Genomic DNA, 25486 nt, shown 5'->3' on the forward strand with positions numbered 1-25486 from the left:
ATCTCTGTATATAAAAGGCTAATATGTCCCGAAACCGGTTTAGCTCAATGGATAGAGCGTCGGCTTGGGGACTGAAGGGACCCGGGTTCAATTTCGGTCAAGGGCATGTACCTTGGTTGCAGGCATATCCCCAGTAGGGGGTGTGCAAGAGGCAGCTGATCGATGACTCTCTCTCATCGATGTTTCTAACTCTCTACCTCTCTCCCTTCCTCTCTGTACAAAATCAATAAAATATATTAAAAAAAAAAAAAAGGCTAATATGCAAAGTGTCTCCTCAGGAGTTTGACTGGGAGACTGGGAGTTTGATCGCTGGCTATTATGTGTGCTGACCACCAGGGGGTGGTTCAGAAGAAAGGAAGGCCCTGGGGGGCAGCAAGCAAAGGAAGGCCCCGATCGGCTCCAACAACTGGCCAAGCTTAAGGACCCTATCTGTGCACAAATTTCATGCACCAGGCCTCTAGTATATTAATAACTTAGAATAAATATTAAAATTACACAAAACACTATAAAATATCACAACTCAATACTGAACTGAACTATAATTTCTTTAGGCATAACAATAATACATATATAGTATGTTCTAGCATATATATTAGCTGAATATTTGAAGATCAAAAGTAAACATCTTCCCTTATAATCCTTTCAAATATTAAACGTCATAAAACGTCTAAGCCAAAGAGAGTTACCTGGCTTCCAGGTGGATTATTTGTTAGACTCTTAAATCTAAACATCTGGGATAACGTGGTGATTCTTCTTGGAAGGGGTGTGTCCCCAAATTGCACTTCATGTGTTATTCTTGAATCTTCTTTGGCAACAACTTTTTTACAGAAGTAAGTGTTCAGAATAACCGGGCAACTTCCATTTGGGATAATAAGCTTTTGCCTGGGAAGGGGAAAAAATACAACAGTTTATTTGCAAAGCCGGATCCCCACTATGTTCCCCCAAAATCAGGGACACAAAGAACAATGACCTGCCTGCTTCTACAGAGAAAAGCAGCCCACGGAGTACAGCTGCCCTCACACTCTCAAGAGTGCCTGTCGATGGGCCTGCTTCTACTTTTCCAGTGGAAGTTCTGTGTCAGGAGAGGGGCTAGTGCCTGGGCTTCTCCGAGATCCTCCCGCCCTGGTAGAAGACGGCCTTAGGATCCCTCAGGAGAAGCGCAGGGAGTGAGCAAAGACGATCAAAAAGCTCAAAGAATTAACCATCAAAATAAATGCCATTAATCTCTTAACCAAAGAGCTTACATGCAAACTTGAACAGCCCAGGGACACAGACAACACTGTGGTGAAGGCTGCAGGAGGGAGCAGGTTTAATACTTTCAACAATAAAAATTTAAACATTAAAAATAAATAAACAAACAAATAAATAAATACTGTTTACAAATAACACCTTCATACATTTTGACAGGTCTGATCTTTCAAATACTGTATTTTTCCATGTATAATTTGGCCCCCACTTTTTCAACCCAAAATTGAGAAATCAATATTCTTGCCCTACCAAGTTTGGCTCAGTGGATAAAATGTTGGCCTGAGGACTGAAGGGTCCCAAGTTTGATTCCGGTCAAGGGCACATACCCAGGTTGTAGGCTCAATCTCCAGTAGGGGCCATGCAGGAAGCAGCCAATCAATGATTCTCCCTCATCATTGATGTTTCTATCTCTGTCTCCCTATCTGAAATCAATTAAAAATATATTAAAAAAAGAAATCAATATTTTAAATATATTGCTGGTTTTCCTCTTAAGGCCTTCTTCTTTTTGGCACTTTAAGGAGTTGTTATTCCTGTTTTCTCCATTCTCTGATCATACACTCAGTGGGAGGAGGTCCAAATTGTCTCTCTGCAGCTCTACTTCCATGATTGCATTCAGTTTGAATTTCGCAGAGGAAGACAATCGCTTACTGGTATTTGTCTTTTTATTTTTTGACATCTTTATGGGCTCAGAACACCCCAGTCCCTGTTGCATCTGTACACTCTCCACCTTCACCTCCAATTACAGCATCAGTTGATGTCAGTAACAATAAGGCTCGTGATTGGAGGAAGCCTGTTTGACAAAGTATGGGCAGCTAAGTACCCACTCAACTCCCTCCTCAGCTGACTTCAATCTAACAATTTTAGAAAAAAGCAAAAAAAAAAAAAAAAAAAAAAAGCATCTTCTACATGGAAAAATACGGTAACTTGACATCAAATATCAAAGGAATACACCCAAATGGACCACAGTCACAGACATGCCTCATATTTCAGTAGAGAAGTCTGGGAATATAAAAGACATTCTCCTGATTCCTTTCAGACATCTGATTTGAGAAGATCCTAACACTTAATGCCTCAAAACAGACAGTGCTGCTTAACATTCAGAAAGAATTATGACTTCCACTTCTGGGAAGAAGGACCAGACATATGTTCTCCTATTTCTCCCATTAAGTACAACTCAAATGCCTGACATCAGACATAAATTAAATGTAAGAAGACACTGAAAGGTGGAGAGGAGAAAGACAAGAAAAGCCTCCACAAAAGCTTCAACTCTTCAACCAAAGGACGAGGGAAGGAGCAGCCGAGTGAGACAGAAAACAACTGCTCTCCTCTAGGCAAACACCACAGAAAATGTTACCCACCTACACGCACAGCAGCAAAGGGTGAGGGGAACCCAGACTTCCACCCTCATCAGTTTGTATTAGGATTCCCCATAGCCCGTGATGGGGGTGTGAGGAGGTGGGACAAGGGCTTTCATCCCTGCAGGCTGGTAGAGTTTCCCCACATACACACTACCACAGTGGTGACCACCTGGACTCCATCCCCACCTGACGTGAATAATCAAACCTCCCTCCTCAGCCCTCTGGCGCAGAGTCAAACAGGCCTGGCAGAATGTCAGACCCAGCGTTACTGAGCCCACCTCCCACCCTACAACCTTTCCCAGTGTTACCAGTGGAAGTCAGGTGTGAGCTGTAACCAAGCTCCCTCCCAGCCAGCCGGTGTCAGTGGAAGCCTAGCAGGAAGATGGAACTCAGATCTTCTCAGCAGTAACAGAGAGTCCTTTCCCAGTCAGGTACCAGTGGAGGTCAAGCGGGAAATCTGAACTTCGACCTCCACCTGGCAGTAATAAGCAGCCCCCTTCTTGTCTCAGAGCAGTATCATCCAAAGCCACATACATAGATTTAAATAAGGTCCAGATGTCAAATACCCAAAATGTATAGGTTGCCATAAAAAGTCACTTGTTATACTAAAACCAGGAGGGAAAAATCTCACCTTGAATAAAAAAAGGCAATTACTAAATGACAATGCTGAGATGAAACATGTTAGAATTATCTGACAAAGATATTAAGGCAGCCATCATAAGCATGCTTCAATGAACAACTATAAATGCAAACAAGAAAAAACTAGAAAGTCTCAGCAAACAAATATATAGTCTTGGCAAAGAAATATTTTTAATGAAATTTCAAAACTAAGAAATACAATAATTTTAAAAAATCAACAAATAGGTTCAACAGCAGAATGGAGGGACTAGAGAAAAGAATAAGTAAATTTGAAGATAAAATAATAGGCTTTAACCAAAATGAACAACAAAGAAAACACAGACTGAAAAAAACAAGCAGAACCTCAACATCTGTGCAAAAAAATATAAGTGGGAAAATATAGGTAAGTACAATAAGCTTTTCTACTCCTGTTTTTTCCGAAAATTTATATGTATTTGAAGCAAAATCATATCACTGTCTGATATAGTTCTAAATATGTGCATAGGAAATATTAAGACAATGATATAAATGAGAACAATATAGGGATATAAGAAGTAAAGATTTCTACACTTCACACAGAATGGCAAATTGTTGATCCAATAGACTGTGTTAAGTGTGTGTGTGTGTGTGTGTGTGTATATATATATATATATATATATATATATATATATATATATATATATATATCATGTAATGACTAGAGCAACCAACAAAATAGCTATAAGAGATATGTACAAAAGCATAAAAAAATTAAAACAAAATTCTAAAAAAATGTCTAAGTAACCCACACGAAGCCAGGAAAAATAAAGCAGAAAAAGGAACAAACAGGGAGAGAATATGTCAGGGAAAACAAAAACCAAAAAGGTAGCTATAGTATGAATATGTCAATAATTGCATTAACTGTAAATGGCTTAATTAAACCAATTAAAATACATATTATCAGCCCTGGTTAGGTAGCTCAGTTGGTTAGAATGTCGTTCTGACACACCTAGGTTGTAGGTTCTATACCGGTCAGGGCACATACAAGAATCAATCAATGAATGCATAAATAGGTGCGACCACAAATCGATGTTTCTCTCTCTCTCTCTCAAAAAGATATAGATAGGGTGACAGTAAAAGGATAGAAAAATATATCATTTAACATTAATACAAATATAATGGGGAAGGAATACTAATACCACATGAATCAGGCTTAAGAGCAAAAAGAATTAACAGAGATAGAGAGGGACATCAAATAAGGATGGAAGGGTCAGTCTACCAAGAAGACATAGCAATCTTAAATGTGTTTGCATCAAACACCACAGATTCAGAATAAATGAAGCAAAAACTAATGAAACTGGAAGGAAAAATCAGCAAACCCCAATTAAAGTGGGAGACTAGAACTCCCCTCTCCCATTATTTAATAGAACAACTACCGTAAATAAAATGTCAGCAGGTTACAATTGCTCACATAGAAAATTCAAGTAATCAACAAAATAATTCCTAAAACTGGTGAGTTCAGTAAGATAGTATAACACAAAATTAATTTGTGTTTCTATATTTATCAATGAGTGGACACCAAACTAAAAATCTAAATCATTTATAATTGCAAAAAACCAAAAAACTTTTGATATAAATCTAACACAACATGCACATGATTTGTACTCTGAAGCTAAAAAACATTGAGGAAATAACTCAAAGATTTTAAGAAATGAAGAGAACTAAAATTGTCATTATTTTCACATGACATAATACTATATGTAGAGAATCTAAAAATTCCACCCAAACATTAATAGAACTGATAAGTGAATTTGGTAAAGCAGTAGGATACAAAATTAACATGAAGAAATCAGTTGCATTTTTTACACCAATAACAATCAGAAAGAGAAATTAAGAAAACAATTCCGTTTACAATTGCATAAAAAATACTAACCTAGGAATAAACTTGGTCAAGAAGATAAAAGACAAGTACTCAGAAAACTATAAGACACTGAAGAAACTAATTAAAGAGATACAAATAAGTGGAAGTACCACAGATAGAAAAAATGAACATCATTACCATTTCCAAACCATCTAAAACACATGTGTCAAACACAAGGCCCGCGGGCCAAATCCATCCCGCCAGGCCTTGCAATGTGGCCCGCACCACGCTGTCATCACTGCACTCCGCTGCGTTTCCATCACAATAACAGTTTATGACTGTTCAGTAAACCATTCGGCCCGGGATTTAGGCTGGATTTTAGATTTTGACCCCTTCTCTGACTGAGTTTGACACCCCTAATCTAAAACAATCTATAGATTCAATGCAATCCCTATAAAAATACAAATGGCATTGTTTACAGAAATAAAACAAATAATTATAAAATTTATAAGAAACTACAATAACAAAAGAGCCACAGCAATCTTGAGAAAGACTAATTTGGTTGGTATCATTCTATCTGATATCAGACTATACCACAAGGCTACAGTAATGAAAACAGTTTGATATTGGCATAAAAATAGACCTAGAGATTATTAAATAATAGAAATCAATGGAACAAAATAGAGAGCCCAGAAATAAGGTTCACACCTGTATGGTCAATTGATATACAACAAAAGAGGCAAGAACATACAATGGGGTTAAGACAGTTTATTTCAATAGACTGAGTTGGGTAAACTAGATAAATGCCAAAGGATGAAATTACATTACCTCTTCCACCACCTACAAGGAAAAACTCAAAATGAATTAAAGACTTAAATGAAAGACATAAAACCATAGAACTTCTAAAGAAAACATAGATAGTAAACTTTCTCACATTACTGTTAGTAGTATTTTTTCTAACATACCGTATTTTTCGGACCATGAGACGCTCCGGACCATAAGACACACCAGTTTTTAGAGAAGGGAAATGAAGAAAAAAAGATTCTGAAACAAATAGTGTCCTAAAATATTTTATGTGCATTAAAAACCCAACATCACAGTCGTAAACACATGTAATCAACCCTGTAAAGTAAACAGCAGCATTTATAGAACCATTTTAGAGCCGGGCAAGCACACAGAGACCACACAGAGCCGGGCAAGTAAAAAAACTTTTTTAAAAAAGTATATGTGTAGGCTATATTTGGACCATAAGACGCAGGGACTTTTTCCCCCCACTTCTGGGGGGAAAAAAGTGCGTCTTATGGTCCGAAAAATACGGTATCTCCTCAAAGAAACTACCACCACTCCAAAATAAACAAATGTTACTGCATCAAACTAAAAAGTTTTTGTACAGCAAAGGAAATTATCAACAAAATTAAAAAAAACCCTACCAATTAAGATAAGATATTCATCAATAATATATCTGATAAGGGGCTAATATAAAACATTTATATAAAATTCATAAAATATAACACCAACAAACAAACAAACAATCTAATTAAAACATAGGCAGAGAGCCTGAATATACACTGCTCCAAAGAGGACACACAGATGGCCAATAGACTTATGCAAAAATCTCATCAGAGAGATCCAAATTAAAACTACAATGAGGTATCACCTCACACCTGTCAGAATGGCTACCATCAATAAATCAACAGACAAGTGTTGACAAGGATGTAGAGAAAAGGGAACCCTTGTGCAATGTTGGTGGAACTGCAGTATGGAGGCCACTATGCGAAACAGTATGGAGGTTCCTCAAAAAATTAAAAATAGAACTACCTTATGACACAGCAATTCCACTTCTAGGTATTTACCCAAAGAAGACCAAAATACTAATTTGAAAAGATATATGCACCCATGTACACAGCAGCATTATTTACAGCTAGAGGCCTGGTGCACGAAATTCAGCCTGTTTCCTCTCCAATCCGGGACTGCCAGAGCTGCCCCCTGGTGGTCAGTGCGCTCGCACAGCCAACCTCCTGTGGTCCCTCCCCTGACTGGCTGGTCCAGAGTGGGCCTGGGAGAGATGGCCCCGATTGCTGGCCAGGCAGAGGGACTCCACTCGTGCACAAATTCGTGCACCAGGCCTCTAGTATTTAATAACATTGTATTGCATATCTGAAAGTTGCTAAGAAAGTAGTTCTTAAAAGTCCTTATTACAAGAAAAAAAAGTTGTAATGATGTATGGTTGACAGATGTTAAGTATACTTACTAAGGTGATCATTTTATAATATACACAAGTAGCAAATCATTATGTTGTACACCTGACACTAATGTATGTCAATTATACCTCAAAAAATTTCAACACATATAAAATTGGCAATAATACATTTAATAATGTTTATGAAACACTAGAATGATGCAACAAAGATCTTTATTTTCACCTTTAAAAGGAAGGAAAATAAAACATAGTATTTCCCTATACATATACTTTAGGAACTTATTGCAAACATTACTCTATATTATAACTTAATGTTTCATTTTACTTGCTAAAGTATGCAAATCACCCGAAGAGCAAATTAGAGTTGGCTATTCAATTTTTTTTTTTTGCACAAAGGTAATAAACATAAAATAAAAGAAATCTATACACAATTTTTTTTTTTAACATTCCAAATACTAACAAAAAAGAATAGCTTAAGTTGAGCAAGGAAATACTTTTCATAAATTTGAGAAATAACTAACAATAATCTTCTAAAAAAGTATTTATTCAGATTATTATAGATGTTCTTCTCCCCTCTCCCCAATACTCCCCTCCATCTGGTTCCCACCCCACTCCAGGCCTTCCCCCCACCCTCCCACTGACCTCATCCATAAGTGTAAGTTCTTTGTTCAACCTATCCCCATACCCCCCATAACCTCTTCCCCCCTGAGAATTGTCAGTCTGCTCCCTTTCCATGCCCCTAATTCTATTTTATTCACCAGTCTGTTCTGTTCATCAGGTTTTTTTATTCATTTGATTTTTAGGTTCACTTGATATATATGTATTTGTTGTTCATAATTTTTATCTTTACCTTTTTCTTCTTCCTCTTCTTAAAGAATACCTTTCAACATTTCATATAATACTGGTTTGGTGTTGATGAATTCCTTTAGCTTTTTCATGTCTGTGAAGCTCTTTATCTGACCTTCCATTCTGAATGATAGCTTTGCTGGACAGAGTACTCTTGGTTGTAGGTTCTTATTCTTCACTTTGAATATTTCTTGCCATCCCTGTTTGGCCCGCACAGTTTCTGTTGAGAAATCAGCTGACAATTGTATGGGTGCTCCCTTGTAGGTAACTGTTTTCCTCTTGCTGCTTTTAATATTCTGTCTTTTGCCCTTGGCATTTTAATTATGATGTGTCTTGGTGTGGTCCTCTTTGGATTCCTCTTGTTTGGGGTTCTCTGCACTGCCTGGGCTTGTAAGTCTATTTCTTTCACTAGGTAGGGGAAGTTTTCTGTCATTATTTCTTCAAATAGTTTTTCAATATCTTGCTCTCTTTCTTCTTCTGTCACCTCCCAAATTAGGATGGTGGTATGCTTGAAGTTGTCCCAGAGGCTCCTTACACTATCTTCATATTTCTGGATTCTTTTTTCTTTTCCAGTTTGGTGTTTTTTGCTTCTTCATATTTCAATTCTTTGACTTAATTCTTCGATTCCTCTATTCTGGTGTTGAATCTCTGTATATTATTCTTTATTTCAGTCAGTGTATGCTTAGTTTCTGATCTGTTCTTTTTCATATCCTTGAGGCTCTCACTAAATTTCTTGGAGGTTTCTAGAAGATTCTTGAGTAACCTTATAACCATGATTTTGAACTCATTGCCCAGTATTTTGCTTTCATACATTTCTTTCATTTGTGACTTGTTTCTTTGTTTCTGCATTTTGGCTGCTTCCCTGTGTTTGTTTCTATGTACTGGTTAGCTGCTAAGTCTCCTTGAGTTGCTAGAGTGGCCTTGTGTGGTTGGTGGCCTATAGGCCCCAGTGGCTCAGCCTCCCAGCCACCAAGAGATGGATGCTCTTGGTGCACCCCTTTGTGGGCTGTTTGTACAGTTGTATTGAGGTAGTTAACCCTTGATTGCTGTTGGTATCACTGGGAGGAGTTGACCTTCAGGCCAATTGGCTGTCATGACCAGCTGTGTCTACAATGAAAGATACGTTGCGCAAGGGACACCCTTATGGGGCAGGACTTGCTGCAGTGGGGCTTTGGTGCTCACTGAGTCTGCCCCTTGAGTGTGTCACTTATGGATGTGAAGAGTTGTAATCTGGTATGGTATCACTCTGACCACTGGGTACCCTGGCTCTTGGATCTCCAAGGAGGTGCAAAGTCAGCCTCTGTCTGGGGCCACTCAGCAGGAGCTACAGAGAGATCTGCAGATTTCTCCTCTTTGTAAGGGGTTTGGAGGTGCCTAGACGATGCCCAGCTGTGAAGCAAGGCAGGCTGCTTCTGCCTACCAGGCTTTGTGCTTTCTTTTGGAAGCTCTGGGGCTCTCTGACCCAGCTTCAATTTGACAGGTTTTAGATGGAGAAAAGACAGGCCTTTCAAATGCAAAAGCTGATGTGCATAGCTTGGATGGGGTTGTAAATTGGGTGGGATGGGGTCTCTGGTAATCACCAGGGCGGAGCAAATAGCAATGGTTGCCAGTCATCCCTGCACCAGAGAGGTCCCCGGGTCTCCGTGTCCTGTGACCCTGTGCAGGAACAATAATTGCTGTGAGCACCTCTGAGAGAAAACCGCCCTCATGTTCCTGTCACGATGCCAGACAGTCCAGTTTCTCCCCATATGTGTGTGGGTCCCCCAGAGTCTTGTCTGGAGTTCAGAGCAAGTGAAAGCTTGTATATCCCTCCTGATTAAAAGAGCAACACATCAGGTGCCAACACATCCAGGTGCCTCTGCACCTCTTACCAGTCTCACTGCACTTTCTTCACCTCTCTAGTTGTGGAACTTCCACTCAGCTAGCTATCCTGCGGTTCTAGGTGGTAGTTGTTCTGCCTTTTAGTTGTAATTTTGAATTGGTTGTGAGAGACAGCAAGTATAGTTGTTTTCCTATGTGGCCATCTTGATTCTACTCAAATAACAATAATCTTATATGTATATATGCCAAACCTTTTCATTTTTAAAAATAGTATTGGCATTTAAGAAAAGCACATGTTCACAATGAATTATAAAAATATATTTAACTAAAACCTTATAAAAGTAAATATTTGAATGTGATTTTCTAAAGGGATTAAACAGTGGTTATATACTGAGTGGTCACTGATCTCTGAATGCATAATAATCTGGCCACTCAGTGTATATCCTATGTAATAAAAGGCTATGTCCCCTCTACCAGGAGTTCGACCAGCAGGCAGGCCAGCCAACCGCCCAGGTCCTCTCCCCCTGGCCAGGCTGGCTGGACCCCACCCATGAATTCACGCACTGGGCCTCTAATATATATATATATATTATTTATTTTGTACAGAGAGAAAGGGAGAGAGATAGCAAGTTAGAAACATTGATGAGAGAGAGTCATCGATCAGCTGCCTCTTGCACACCCCCTACTGGGGATGTGCCCGCAACCAAGGTACATGCCGTTGACCGGAATCGAACCCAGGACCCTTCAGTCCCCAAGCCGACGCTCTATCCACTGAGCCAAACCGGTCTTGGCAAAATATATATATATATATATATATTTTTTTTACACACACACACACACACACACACACACACACACACACACACACACTGAGTGGCCAGATTATGATGCATTCAGAGATCATCATAATCTGGCCACTCAGTGTATATTAGAAGAATTAGACAAGTTCTTCACACTTTAAGGATTTTATTAAACAAAAAGATATCAACTTTAGGCTGAATAGGAAAGTAATCAGGTAGATAAAAGACTAGTAGAGGTCATGTTAAATAGGCATTCTCTCTCTCTTAGTTCCAATACGAGCAACTAAAACATTATTAAAAGACCGTGCTTCTGTGAAAATACCTGACTTGATGTATCATAGAATTGTACACTTAAAACCTATATAATTTCATTAAGCAATGCCATCTTAATAAATGTAATAAAAATATATTGCAAACATTCCATTCTCCTACACAGTCAGAAAAAAGACATCAACTAAGAGACAATGAACTTTTCTAACTTGAAGATTATTATTGCAAAATGGACTGAATGCTAAAGCTTTGGGTCTTTGCAGATCCCAAATCTTGTTTTCACACCCCACTACCACAGCAGTGATAACCCTGCTGTACTGTGGACAACAGGAGCCCAAAGGCCGCTTGGTAGGTGGAAGCAGAATGACAAGTGGTGTGGTCTGGTAGAGAGAAGATGGACCTTGGAATCAGACAGACTTGGGCTTCAAGAAGGTCTGTGTGACCCTGGCCTGCATCTCTCCCTGGGTTTTGCAAGAATTTAATCTAATTATGTGAGTAAAAGAACAAAACTTGTAGTCGTCATTGATGAGTATTAGCTCATTTCTGTCTTCACAGATAAAGAAGAAATAGCAGAAAAGTACTGTTTCTCATTAGCCTAATGATTCTAAACACCAGGAAGCATAACTGCTAAAAAGAATTGTCAAAAGTCAAAACAGACCTAAGAAATTCTCTCTAGACTGCAGCCGGAAACTTTCCTAATAAAGTGAACTAAGGCTAGACTTGGAGTGCATTTTGAGTGGATGGTATGAGGAAAGTCAGAGAGGTAGGTTTGGGAGGGGTGGAAGATAGAACTATATATAACAAGGAGTATAAATAAATATTCCCCTCATGCCTATGACTAAGCACTAAAAACAAGTGTGCCTTGTATAACAAAGACAAAACATTAAAGGAAAAAAACTGTCTTAAAATTATTTTATTTAAATAAACCTTTACCAAGTCATGAATGGGAAAAACAGATCCTTTCCCTCAAGAATGAAAAGTGGCACCACACTGTCAAGCTACTTCTGGACTGCGCACTGTCTGCAGTCTGCTGATCCCCAGCAGCCGCCTCAGGTGACAATGCATTTTTTAGCGTTTTCTTTGCTGGCCCTGGGCCGTCTCCTGAGGTGGAGAGCCCTGCATGGTTGGCCCCAACCACTTCACCTTGTCTCAGGTGGGATGAAGGTGGAGAGTGGAGAGGGAGCCTTTCTCCGAGAGTGTCAGTTCTCCGGGCACCTCCTGTGAATTGTTTTCATTTGGCCCTTCAGGAATTTAAGTGTAAGATGACCTCAGTGTTGAAACTGAAAATTCATATCCCTACCATAATCTATTACATAGGTAATAATATTATAAACAAGTTATTTAAAATTAGTTATCTTTAAAACCAATGTAATTATGACATTAATAAGATGGTCACAAATACCACTCAGAAGAATGGGGAAATCTATCTATCTATCAATCTATCTATCTATCTCTATCTATCTATCTATCTATCTATCTATCTATCTATCTATCTATCTCTATATCTATCTATCTATCTATCTATCTATCTAAAAAGAGGTAATATGCAAATTAGGTGGGCCGCCTTTAACAGTCACAACCAGCTCAGAGGGAGGCTGTGTGCACAGATGGGTGGGAGGGGACTGGGTGCACCTCCAGCCCCAGCGGCCTGGCGTGGCAGGGCTGCTGGGGATGGGGGTGGGCCCAGAGCAAAGACACAACACACAGGGGCCCTGCCTTGCTGGGAGGCAGCGTGCCAGCAGTCCCCCTCTGCGCATGAGCTGCCGAGGAAACACTGTTTCTTACCGCTCATTGGCTAAGCTTCCTGTGTGCCACTCCCAGTGTTCTTGGTAACTTGGGTAATAAGAATTCAAGAAGGTGATCTAGGATTTTTCCACCTCACTGCTGGAGGAAAAAAACAAAGGACCGCTGCTGGAGGGGCTAAGAAATGTCATATCCTGTCCTAGCCAGTTTGGCTCAGTGGATAGAGCCTTGGCTTGCGAACCACAGGGTTCAGGTTCAGGTCTGATCAAGGCCATGTACCTAGGTAGCAGGCTCCTCCCTGGCTGGAGCCCAGGCCAGGGCTCATGGAGGCAACCAATCAGAGTGTCCCTCTCACACTGATGTTTCTCTCTGTCTTTCCCTCTCCCTTCCACGCTCTCTAAAAATCAATGGAAAAATATCCTCAGGTGAGGATAAAAAAGAAAGAAAGAAATGTCATATCTTACGAAACAGATATCTTGAAAATGTCTAAAGAAAGTTGTAATTTTTTCGTGGTGAAGGAACTGGAGTCCGTGCTAATGAAAACACCTTGGTGGCTGCTGCGGCTGGCAGTGGCAGCAACAGCAGGGTGATGGGGATGGTGCCTTCCCCTGATCAGCTGGTTGCCTCCGTAGAGAGAGGAGAGCAGGCCTAAGCCATCAGTAGGACATCCCCTGAGGGCTCCCAGATGTGAGAGGGGGGCCGGCTGGGCTGAGGGACGCCCCGCCCCAGTACACGAATTTCGTGCACCAGGCCTCTAGTATTATATAATACCAAATAGAAGGAGAAGAGAACATGTCTAAGACTACAGTCATACTAGGTGAAATCATACTTTCATGGATATGATCGTTCCAACATACATATAGGGGAGGATAGAAGAAAAGAAAAATCCCCCCCCCCCCCCCCCCGGTTATAAAAGTAATACATGAACATTATATAAAACTTGGAAAAGCTATAAAAATGAGAAAAAATTCGTTAAGCATTCTACAATGAATACTTTGGTATAATTCCTTTATGTCTTTCTATGAATATACGTCACAGTTGTAATCATGCCTCACAGAGAAAATTCAGTATTCCACTTCTCAGTATTATTAGATAAGCATTTCTTTATATTAACATACTTTATATAATAAAATAAATACGTATCCACCATTGTTTATAAGGCTCCATGCTAACACATAGGAACTCTTACATATGGAATGGGTAGGAGACAAGCAGCCACTGTGAGCGGCAATATTGAGGAATCCACGGAAGAGAGATGGGGTGAGCGACCTTCAGGAAGGCAGAAAAGGGGCAGGGGCAGGTAAGGCAGGAGCAGAGGCAAGGGAGAGACAAAGATGAATGCTGTAGTCACAACAGTAAAAGCCAAGAAAATGAAAAGTTAGTGGGTCAGGAACTTACTACTGAGTGAGCAATCTCAGAAAAGAAGGGCAGCTGAAGATCAACTGCAATGGCTGAAACAGAAAGTAAAGTGTGCCCATGGGAAGAGAGTTATCAGGCACAGCCTGAGGAGGGCATGGCTCAGAGGGAGCTGGTCCAAGGGAAGGCCTCAAGGTAAGTGATAGGAAGCTTTGGGATTAAATGAAGAAGCCTTGGGATTAAATGTCAGGATGTTAGAGCAATCTTGCTTGGATGTGCCATTTGGAAATTCTAAAATAAATATAATACTCGAGTTGGGAAACATATATTTGATATACTATCACATAGATATGGTCAACACTTCACGGGCCCTAGCACAGTCAGACCTGAATAACACCATTTCAGTCACTGATGGGCCAGATAAATGAAGGTGGTCCCATAAGATTATAACAGAGCAAGCAGAACAACTCCTATTGCTTAGTGACTCCTCCTCAGAAAGAGCCTCAGGTGGGCCCTTCAGGAGGTATTCATCCTTATCCTAGGACTGACAGCTCCATGAGTGTTACTGCCACTGAGGACCTCCCAGTGGGACAAGAGGTGGAGGTGAGACAGTGATATTGATGATCCTGACCCTGTGTAGGCCCAGGCTAATGTGTATGTTTGTGTGTTCATTTCTAACAAAAAAGTTTAAAAAGTAACCCCCCCCCCCAAAAAAAAACACCCACCTTATAGAATATGGCTATGAAAATAATATTTTTGTATAGATATACCATGTTATTGTATTTTAAGCTAAGTGTTATTACAAAAGAGTTGAGAAGTTAAAAATTATATAAAGTGAAAGTTATATGCAGTTACAGTAAGCTAAGGTTAATTTATTATTGAAGAAAGGTGTTTTTAATAGACTTATTGTAGCTTAAGTGTACTTGCTTTCAAGGTCTACAGTAGTGAGCAGTCATGTCCTGGCCTTCGCATTCACTCACCACTCACTCACTGACTCACCCAGAGCACCTTCCAGTCCTGCAGGTTTCATTCATGGTAAGTGCTATACAGGCAAACCATTTTAAAATATATTTTATACCATATTTTATTGTATGTTTGAAGTTAGATACATAAATATAATTGCTATTGTGTTAAAATTGCCTAAAGTACTTACTACAGTAACATGCAGTACAGGTTTGTAGCCTAGGAGCAATAGGCTACCAGGTGTACTAGTTAATAATGCGAATTTTTTTTTCAATAGATGGAGTTACACATATGTTGATAATACATGCGATTTGATATGTATGCTATTTTGTTGTATTGACAGCAATCTTCAAAACTTCATATCAAATTTTCTGAAAGTGTTAACATCATAGATATTTTTATGCTTAAAAATGTCAAATTTCGTGCCAATAAAAGAGCATCTGTGGGAAGTTATAATTCATTACCTTATTCAAAGAAAAGTAATGCTGAATACTTCAGGAAGCTTATGGTGAACATGCTCCATCTCAAGATACTTGTGAACACTGGTTTAAACAATTTAAAAGTGACGATTTCAATGTGAAATACAAAGAATGTCCAGGCCAACCGAAAAAGTTTGAAGACCAACAATTAGAAGCATTATTGGATGAAGGTGCATGTCAAACCCAAAAACAACTTGCAGAAAGTTTAAATGTTGCTCAGCAAACACTTTCCAATCATTTACAAGCAATGGGAAAGATTTTAAAGGAAGGAAAATGGGTGCCACATCCACTGAACAAAAGACAAATGGAAAGGTCATCAATAAAATGTTGCTTCAATGGCAAGAAAGTCTTTTTTGAATCGAATTGTGGCTGGCGATGAAAAGTGGATTTATTTTGAGTGTCCGAAATGCACAAAATCATGGGTTGATCCAGGTCAACCATCAACATCAACTGCAGGGCCAAATCGCTTCAGAAAGAAGACAATGCTTTGCGTTTGGTGGGATCAGGAAGGTGTGGTGCATTATGAGCATCTAAAACCAGGTGAAACAGTTAATATTGATCATTACCAACAACAAGTAATCAATCTGAACCATGCTTTAATGGTGAAATGATCAGTATGGGCCAGAAGACAAGACAAAGTAATTTTGCTTCATGGTGATGCACTATCAGACACTTCAAAACCAGTTAAAGACACATTAAAAGATCTTGCCTGGGAAGTATTTACGCACCCGCCATATTCACCAGACCTTGCTTCTTCAGATTACCACTTGTTCTGATTGATGGCACACGCACTTTCTGAGCAGCACTTCAAAACATACGAAGAAGTGGAAAATTGGGTCTCTGAATGGTTTGCCTCAAAACAAGAAAAGTTCTATTGGGACGGTATCCACAAATTACCTGAAAGATGGGGGCAATGTGTAGCTAGCGATGGACATTACTTTGAATAAGGCACTTTTGATGTTTCTCTTGAATTTATCGTGTTTTCTTTGATTACAAAATCCGCATTATTAACTGGTACACCTGGTATATCATATATCTTAGGTATGTACCAACTAGCTTTGTATAAGGGCACTTTATGATGTTCACACAATGACTAAATCATTTAACAATGCATTTCTCAGAACATATCCCTGTCCTTAAGTGACCAGGACTGCAGTGCGCCCTGGGGCCATAGCTGGAGTTTGATTAGAATGGGTATATTACTCAAGCATCATTAAACCCTCGCACAAGTTTAATAAAGCACCTGCTCCAAGCAGGCATCCTGCTAGATGCCCTGCACACTTTACCTCAGTGCTCCATTATGCCCGTATTACAAAGTCGGTGCTGTTAGTTCACAAGTTCAAAGTTAAGCAAACTGAAGTGGAGACAGAGTTACTTACCAAGATTATGAAGCCAGGAATAGAAAAGCTGGGTTTGACCTAACTCTGCCTTCAATGATCGAATATGTTACTTAGAGAGGACACCTCTAGGCACAAAAAACTGGACTCAGTTTTACTTTACAGCAATGAGTGTAGAGGGACTTTTAAGTGAAATGCTAATTATTTCTTTGGAGAAACACACAGGCAGATACTAACCCTTAAAGTGGCAAAAAGCGGGAGTAGCTGTGGATGTAAGAACCGATTGCTTACTCCGAGACACATAAAGGGAAGGACAGGAGTGCAGCAAAGAAAAAAAAAAAGTTTTTTCCCCTGACTACAAAAGCCATAAATGGCCATTACAGATAATTAGTGAAAATCAGAGAAGTAGAAAAAAGAAACAAATATCCAAAGTACACAGACAGCCATAATGAATATGGTGTAATTGTGGTGCAATATGGAAAAGCAATTTCATTGGGTTTCTTGGACTTGAGTCCCTGAGCAAACCCAGGAAATTTTTGGCAAACTGCCTATATAGCTTGAACTACTTGGCTAAAACGGAGGCTTTTCAGGAAACGGAATCCTAAGGGAGCTGCTAGATGTAAGAGGCAGCAGTGAGTTGGAGAGAAAAAGAATGAGCTTGGCTGCCGGGCACCTAAAGACCCAAGAGTGGAACTGGCCGCAGCAAACTTTAGGGCGTCCGGACAGAGTGCTGGGACCTAAGGATCTTTGCCTCCTTACACCCAAACCGCTTTTATTTTTCTTTTGTTCCACAGAGCTAACTGTTTAAAGGAGTACTCCCTGATAAACTAGTGACAAACTACAGAAATAAACAAGAGCAAACATAAGTACAGAAATAAACAAGAGTAAACAAAGACTCAATGAAACCACGTCAGCAGCGACCACAAATAATAATAAAACCTACAGATAAGGGTCAGATACTGCACAAGACACCAGTGCATATTTCACTTGCTTGTTAGAAGGTTAACACGGAATTCAAACTGGGTTTCTAAAGACAATAATCCTCTTCAAATTCTGAGTGTAACCTTCCTTTGCCCGTTATCTACTGGTATCTTATTGGTATCAAGACATTGCAGGACACTTGCACTTTGGGGGAAAATATTTTGGGTTTAATTGCAGCTATGTAGGCTCATGACACACTGTATACATCTGTATGACATAAACATATGTACTAACTCTATGGAAAAGTACTCTGTTCTTAAGAGTATTAGAAATGCACACATAACAGTACTTTTCTGCAACAGAACCAATTTTCTTAAACCAATGACATAACTCAAAAGTTACACATCTGTAAAGGCATTCTTAGTTATACATCAGAGGTTCATCAAATTCAAATTGAGATTATTCTATATAAAATGTTGGCCAAAAACATAAATTAAGAATTTATAACATAGCCATGTAGTGTGGCATTCAGGTTATACAGAAAGAGTAAGCAAGCTCTAGCTTCTGTCCATTGGTTATTTATAATTTAGCACAGTAACAATGAGGCAGCATAATATGTTTTGGAAAATGAGAAATGTATATATTGAAGAGTATAGAACCAGTTTTCCACTTGCCTCCAATTTAGGAAACAACCAAACACCCGTACAGATTAGTGTGAAAGAACGTATCCTTCACTGTCTGCCATATATAATCTTCCTGTGACTATCTTTTGTTGCCAAGTTCAGAGCAGTGGCTGGCTTGGAGAGGTTATCTTCTCTAAGAAGACAATAAAGACTGGAGTCTCAGTGTTCAGGAATGTGTTTCCAATTTCATTGAGATATCCTGTACCCAAAATACCGAGAGTTTTCTCCTTTATCCTCATCCCTCTGATCTTCCCCACTCAAGGGGGACATATATATGCCCATAGCATCTGGACTTGTATTCAATGTGGTGAAGGGAAGCTGAAGTTCCATTATCAGTAAACTGCTAGAATGCATTAGTGTAGAACAGACTTTTGGAAGCCAGCCTGATTGGAGCAATGATTTCTATCCCTATCCTCAGGGAAAATGCAATCCAAGTCTAAGAAAGGAACTTTTGGGAAAGAACCCATTCATAGTTTAGGAGTGTGTACTTTAGGGCGAGAAAGTAAGAAGTATCAAGGGCAGCCGAAACTGGTTTGGCTCAGTGGATAGAGCATCGGTCTGCGGACTGGAAGGTCCCAGGTTCGATTCTGGTCAAGGGCATATACGTTGGTTGTGGGCACATCCCCGGTAGAGGATGTGCAAGAGGCAGCTGGTCGATGTTTCTCTCTCATCAACGTTTCTAGCTCTCTATCTCTCTCCCTTTCTCTCTGTAAAAAATCAATAAAATATATTTTTTAAAAAAAGAAGAAGTATCGAGGGCAGATTTTCATAGATGAACTACTCTCCTCTAATGCTTGCATTATAGGAATAATGCTCCTATATGATTTAACCTTGTCTCTGCTGAATTGGCTCAAGTAGTGACAGCAGCTTGACCCATTGGTTGCCTGGTTTCAAAATTTCTATAACAACAGTTAAAAGCAGCAAGAAAAAGCCAACTGTTACCTACAAGGAGCTGCCATAGACTATCATCTGATTTCTCATCAGAAACTCTACAGGCCAGAAAGGAAAGGCATGAAGTAACTCAAGATAATGAAAAGCAAGGATCTGAAACCAAGATTACCATATCCAGCAATACTATCATTCAAGATAGACGGTGACATAAAGAACTTCCCAGACAAAAAAAAAAAAAAGCTAAAGGAATACATCACCAGAAAGCCAGCATTATAAGAAATGCTAAAGGGACTACTATAATGAGAAGAAGAAAAAGAGAGAGAAACCTAGGCAGATAAGATTAAAATGGCAATAAATAAGTACCTATCAATAATAGCCTTAAATGTAAATGTATTAAATGCTCCAATCAGGACACAGGGTAGCTGAATGGACACAAAAAAATGACCCAACTATATGCTGTTTACAAGAGATCTACGTCAGAACAAGACTCACACAGGATGAGAGTGAAGAGATGGAAAAAAATTTCCATGCAAAGGGAAAAGAAAAAAACTGGGGTAACAATACTCATATCTGAAAAACTAGGCATCAAAATGAAGGCCATCACAAGAGACAACACAGTCATTACATAATACTAAAGCGATCAGTCCTGGTAAACATTTATGTACCCAATATAGGAACACCTAAATATATATTAAAAAAAAAAAAGTCTAGAGGAGTTTAAGGGAAAGATGAATAACAATACAGTCATAGTAGGAAACTTTAACACCCCCTTGACATAACTAGATATATCTTCCAGACAAAAAATTAACTAGGAAACAGTGATTCTAAGGGACACACAGGATCAGATAGATTTAATACTTATAGAATATTTCACACCAAGGCTGAAGGATACACATTCTTCTCATGTGCACATGGGTCATTCACAAAGATAATAACACATATTAGGACACAAAACAAGTCTCTACAAGTTCAAGAATCATATCAAGCATCTTCTCGGATCACAAAGGAATGAAACTAGAAATCAACTACAGTTAAAACATCCCAAAATATTCAAACACATGGAGGCTAAAGCATGTTATTAAAACAACGAAGGGGTTACCAATGAGATTAAGAAAGAAATAGAAAACTTTCTAGAAACAAATGAAGATGGACACACAACAAAAGAAAGTCTCTGGGACATAGCAAAAGCAGTCCCAAGAGGGAAGTTCACAGCACTACCAGCCTAATTCAAAACACAAGAAAAATTAATGATAAACTACTTAAATGTACAATTTAAAGAATTAGAAAGCAAACAATAAGAAAAGCTCAAAGTTTTTTGCTGTGAGTTTTTTTTGAAAGGAAATAATAAAGATTAAAGCAGAAACAAATGACATAGAGATTAAAAACACAATACAAAAAATCAAGGAAACCAAGAGCTAGTTCTTTGAAAGGATAAACAAGATTGATGAACCGTTAGCCAGACTAATCAAGAAACAAAGAGAGAGGATTCGAATAAATAAAAACAGAAATGAAAGTGGAGAAGTAACCACTGACACCACAGAAATACAAAGGATTGTAAGAAAATACTATGCACAAAGTCACTGATTATCTGAAAGATGAAAATTAAAATGACAATGAGTTATGACCACAAACCTGTCAGAATAGCTAACATTAACAAATAAACAAATTACAAAGAACTGGCGAGGATGTGGAGAAAAGGGAGCCCTAGGACACTGCTGGTGGGAATGTAGACTGATGCAGCCACTGTGGAGAACAGTATGGAGTTTGCTCAAAAAACTAAAAGTGGACCTATTATTTGACCCAGTGCCCCCACTTCTAGGAATACATCCTAAGAAACCTGAAACAACAAACAGGATGAATGTATGCACCTCTATGTTCATAGCAGCACAATTTACAATAGCTAAGATCAGAAAACAGCCCAAGTGCCTACCAGTAGATGAATGAATAAAAAAGCTGTGGTACATTTACACCATGGAATACTAAGCAGCAGTAAAATAGAAGAATCTCTTACCCTTTGAGACAGCATGGAGGGACCTGGACAGTATCACGCTAAGTGAAATAAGTCAGAGAAAGACAAGTATCACATGATCTCACTCATATGTGGAATCTAAGTAACACAATAAACTGATGAATGAACGAGTGGACCCAGAGACATGGAAGCATGGAACTGAGTGTGGAATCTCAGAGGGAAGGTGGGGAGGGTAGGTGGGTGGGTGAGAGGTGACCAACCAAAGACCCATGGACACAGACAATAGGGCCTGGGGTTGGACGGGGCTGGAGGGTGTCAATGGGAAAAACGGTAGGACATATACACTGCACAATGCTTTCCACAATAAAAATTTTTTAAAAAGTAAAAAGTAGTAAGGTTGGGGACATGCAGGCAATCTAATTTAAATTTTCTAAGTTTTATTCTTTCCGCTATATTACTTTTAGTCCTAAACATTCACCTATAAGTTTAAATTATAACATGTATTATAGCACATGTGTCAAACACAAGGCCCGCGGGCCAAATCCGTCCCGCCAGGCCTTGCAATGTGGCCCGCACCGCGCTGTCATCACTGCACTCCGCTGCGTTTCCATCACAATGACAGTTTATGACTGTTCAGTAAACCATTCGGCCCGCGATTTAGGCTGGATTTTAGATTTTGGCCCCTTCTCTGATTGAGTTCGACACCCCTATATTATAGTTTGGGCATCACTTATTTATGACAAACCACAGGTCCTCCTTCTTCAAGTACTATGAAGGCTAGATGTGTTAGTATAATACACGAGTTCCAGAAAAGAATAAGCAGGAATTTTTCAGCCTGGGTATCTAGGTCCCGGGTGACTTGTCAGGCTTGGGAGGTGCTGCTCCTCCTACAGTGAGAGCATAAGATCATGGCCACCATCACCCAGCAGAATGAAGCCAAGGGAGTGGGCAGAGCAGGTGAAGGCAGGCTGGGAACCAGTGTGCGACAATCACCAGACACGCTAAACCAGTGACTCAGAAAGCACACACCCATCTGAGCTCATCCTGCCTTCAGATCACATGGACCTGTGTTTGAGGTCACTAGGCTACAGATGGTTTCCATTAGCTGTCTTCTCTTTGGCCCGGCAGAGATGGAAGGTTCTTCCTGGCTGACAATAGGCAATGTAACAGGAGTGAACATGGGTCTCCAGGGAGCTTCAGGAATTGGGCGCTGGTGTTGGGTCACATTAAAAACTCCTAAAGCCTGAGCCATCTCTACTTAGAATATTGATCCTGTTACTTTATTCAGCTCTCAGGACAAACCCTGTCAGGTAGATAGGATACTTTTAACGTTCTTAATAGATGAGAGCTGTCCATGATTCTTTTGGTGTGACACTGTCATGTCCTTGCCACGCCACTGGGATTTTTACCAGATGCCATAAAAACTGAGATACAGATACCCAATTCCTCAAGACGGTTCACTCACTGTGCACTGAGGGGAGAAAGGCGATATGCCAGTGATTTTCAACAGGCGTGTCACAGAATTTTTAAAATGTACATTACCTGACTAGTTACTCAGGGACTGTGACCTCTTTCTCCTTTGACTATCAAATAAGAAAAAAGAAAAGAGCCAACATGGAATTGCTCCCTGGTGTGAGTGAGTCAAATTATACTTTTTTTGGGTCAGATTAGCAAAATATACAATATTTTTTTGGTGTACCACAGAATTTCAGTAATTAGTTTACAGGTGCCAGGAGATGAAAAAGGTGGAAAATCACTGCTATATGCAGAAAACGAGTCTCCCTTCTCGGGGGAAGCCACATCATATAATCCAAAGAATAAACCTGCCTTGACGACCAACAAACTGTTATCTGCTAGATCAATTAAGAATAGATATATTTTCTTTAACCTTAATTTATTCCTTCTCTAATGTTGTTCCTCTTTATGTAGATCCTAGTTTCTGACCTGTTTTATTTTCCATCTTTCTGAAGAATTTAACATTTTTTTTTTATAATTTTTTTCTACTGTCAAAAAATTCCTTAAGATTTTGTTTGTCTGAGCTAGTGTTTATTTTTCTTTTCTTTTTAAAGGATACTTTTGCTAGATTAAGACTCAAGACTGGCGAGTTTTTTCTTTCAATACTTTAAATATTTCACTACACCCTCTTCCTGCTTGTGTTTTTTTTTAAGTCTGAAGCAGTTCTTATCATTGCTTCTCCCCTCCTCTGGTTTCTTCTAAGATGTTTTTTCTTTTATTCTTTTAAATTAAATTCATTGAGATGACACTGGTTAATAAAATTATATAGGTCTCAACTGTAGAAGTCTATAATACATTATCTATATATGAGAGGCCCAATGCACAAAATTTGTGCACCGGTAGGGTTCCTGGGCCTGGCTGGCAATCAGGGCTGATCTGTGGGGCAACTGGCAAGGGAATTGGGGGGGGGGGGCTGCTGGCACCCACCTGGGTTGGCCTGGTGCTGCCCACTTGCCGGCCCCATCCCCTGCCAATGCTGCCTCCCTCTGTGGTGCAACTGGCAGGGCGAACAGGGGCCACCGCTGGCACCTCGCCTTGGCTGGCCTGGGGCCTGTGGGCTAGGGAAGCTCATGCATTGAGCATCTTCCCCCTGGTTGTCAGTGTGTGTCATAGAGACCAGTTGTTACGCCATTTGATTTGCATATTAGGCTTTTATTATACAGGACTAGAGGCCCAGTGTATGAAATTCATGTATTGGGGGTGGGGAAAGGGAGTGTATATGTCCCTCAGCCCAGCCTGCATACTCTCCAATCTGGGATCCTTCTCACAATCCATGACTGCTGTCTCCCAGCCACTTGCCTGCCTGCCTGCCTGTTTGCCCCTAACCACTTCTGCCTGCCAGCCTGATCACCCCCTAGTTTATTCCTAGATATTTCATTCTTTTTGTTGCAATTGCAAAAGTAATTTTTCCCTAAAATTTCATTGTGAGTATATATAGCAGAAGATACCTCAGCATAATAAAGGCCATATATGACAAACCCTCAGCTAATATCATACTCAGTGGTGAAAACCTGAAAGCTTTTTCTCTAAGATCAGAAAGAAGACAAGGGTGTCCATTCTCACCACTGTTATTTAACCTAGTTCTGGAAGTCCCAGTCAGAGTCATCAGGTAAGAGCAATAAATAATGGCATCCAACTTGGGAATAAATAATATCTGCATCACTTTTTGCAGATAACATCATTTTTTATGTAGAAAACCCTGACGCCTCCACCAAAACACCCAAACAACTATTAGAATAAATAAAGTTGTAGGATATAGATGCTTTTCTTTATCTTTGATTTTCTGCATTTGAATAAGATATGCCTCGGTATAGATTTTGTTTTATTAATTCTGCTTGACGTTCTCTGAGTTTCCTAACCTGTAGTTTATTGCCTATCATTAATTTTGGAAAATTCTCAGTCATTATATTGCTTTAAATATTTCTTTCTTTCCTTTCTTTTTTCTCTGGTGTTCCCATTATGTTTATGTTACACCATTTGAAATTGTCCCATAGTTCTTAGATATTATGTTCCCTGTTTTCCTCCTTGGGAGCTGGGTATTGACATTTTTGCAAGCTCACAAATTCTCTACTTGGCCATGTCCGCTCTCTCGATGAGCCCATCTGTTTTGCATGTTCTCCATTTTTTCCTTTGGTGTCCCTAGCGTTTTATTCATAGTTGTCTTAAATTCCCAGTCTGATTAATTCCAACATCACTGCAATAAATAAGTCTGGTTCTAATGCCTGCACTGTTTTTCTTCAAACTATAACTTTTGGTTTTTACAATGCCTTGTAATTTTTTTGTCACGAGCCAGCTGTGATGCACTGGGTCAAAGGAACTAAGGTAGATAGCCTTTGAGCATGAGGTGTTATGTTTATCAGGCCAGGAGTTCCTGTCTTTACTGTCTGCTGTAACTGTAGTTGTCAGAGCAAACATTTTCTCTGGCATTTGTGCTTTTGTCTCTCCTGTCTTCTTTGCACTTCCCTGGAGACATCTTCTTCGATAAAGTCCGAGACACGTGGCTCTTTCAGCTGTAATCCTCTGCTGCTACTCAGGAGCCCTGTGGACGTGGTGGTGAGGCTGTGGTGAGAGGGGACGAGCTCTTCAGCCCTACGATTAGCTTCCAGGCTTTTGCCTCCGGACTGCAAC

General features: G+C 39.6%; 1 protein-coding gene across 5 annotated transcripts in view; it reads right to left on the minus strand.

Annotated features, from left to right (window-relative positions):
* Positions 1-25486, minus strand: part of SPIDR (scaffold protein involved in DNA repair) — a 244793-nt gene that overhangs the window by 74613 nt on the left and 144694 nt on the right. For all 5 annotated transcript variants that reach the window (XM_036437422.2, XM_045581533.1, XM_045581534.1 and 2 more), the window contains one exon: positions 687-882. In XM_036437422.2, the coding sequence (XP_036293315.2) occupies positions 687-882 (196 nt within the window). The remainder of the gene's footprint in view (positions 1-686; positions 883-25486) is intronic.

This window comes from Pipistrellus kuhlii, unplaced genomic scaffold (assembly GCF_014108245.1).
Source record: "Pipistrellus kuhlii isolate mPipKuh1 unplaced genomic scaffold, mPipKuh1.p scaffold_m20_p_14, whole genome shotgun sequence".
Taxonomy (NCBI): domain Eukaryota; kingdom Metazoa; phylum Chordata; class Mammalia; order Chiroptera; family Vespertilionidae; genus Pipistrellus; species Pipistrellus kuhlii.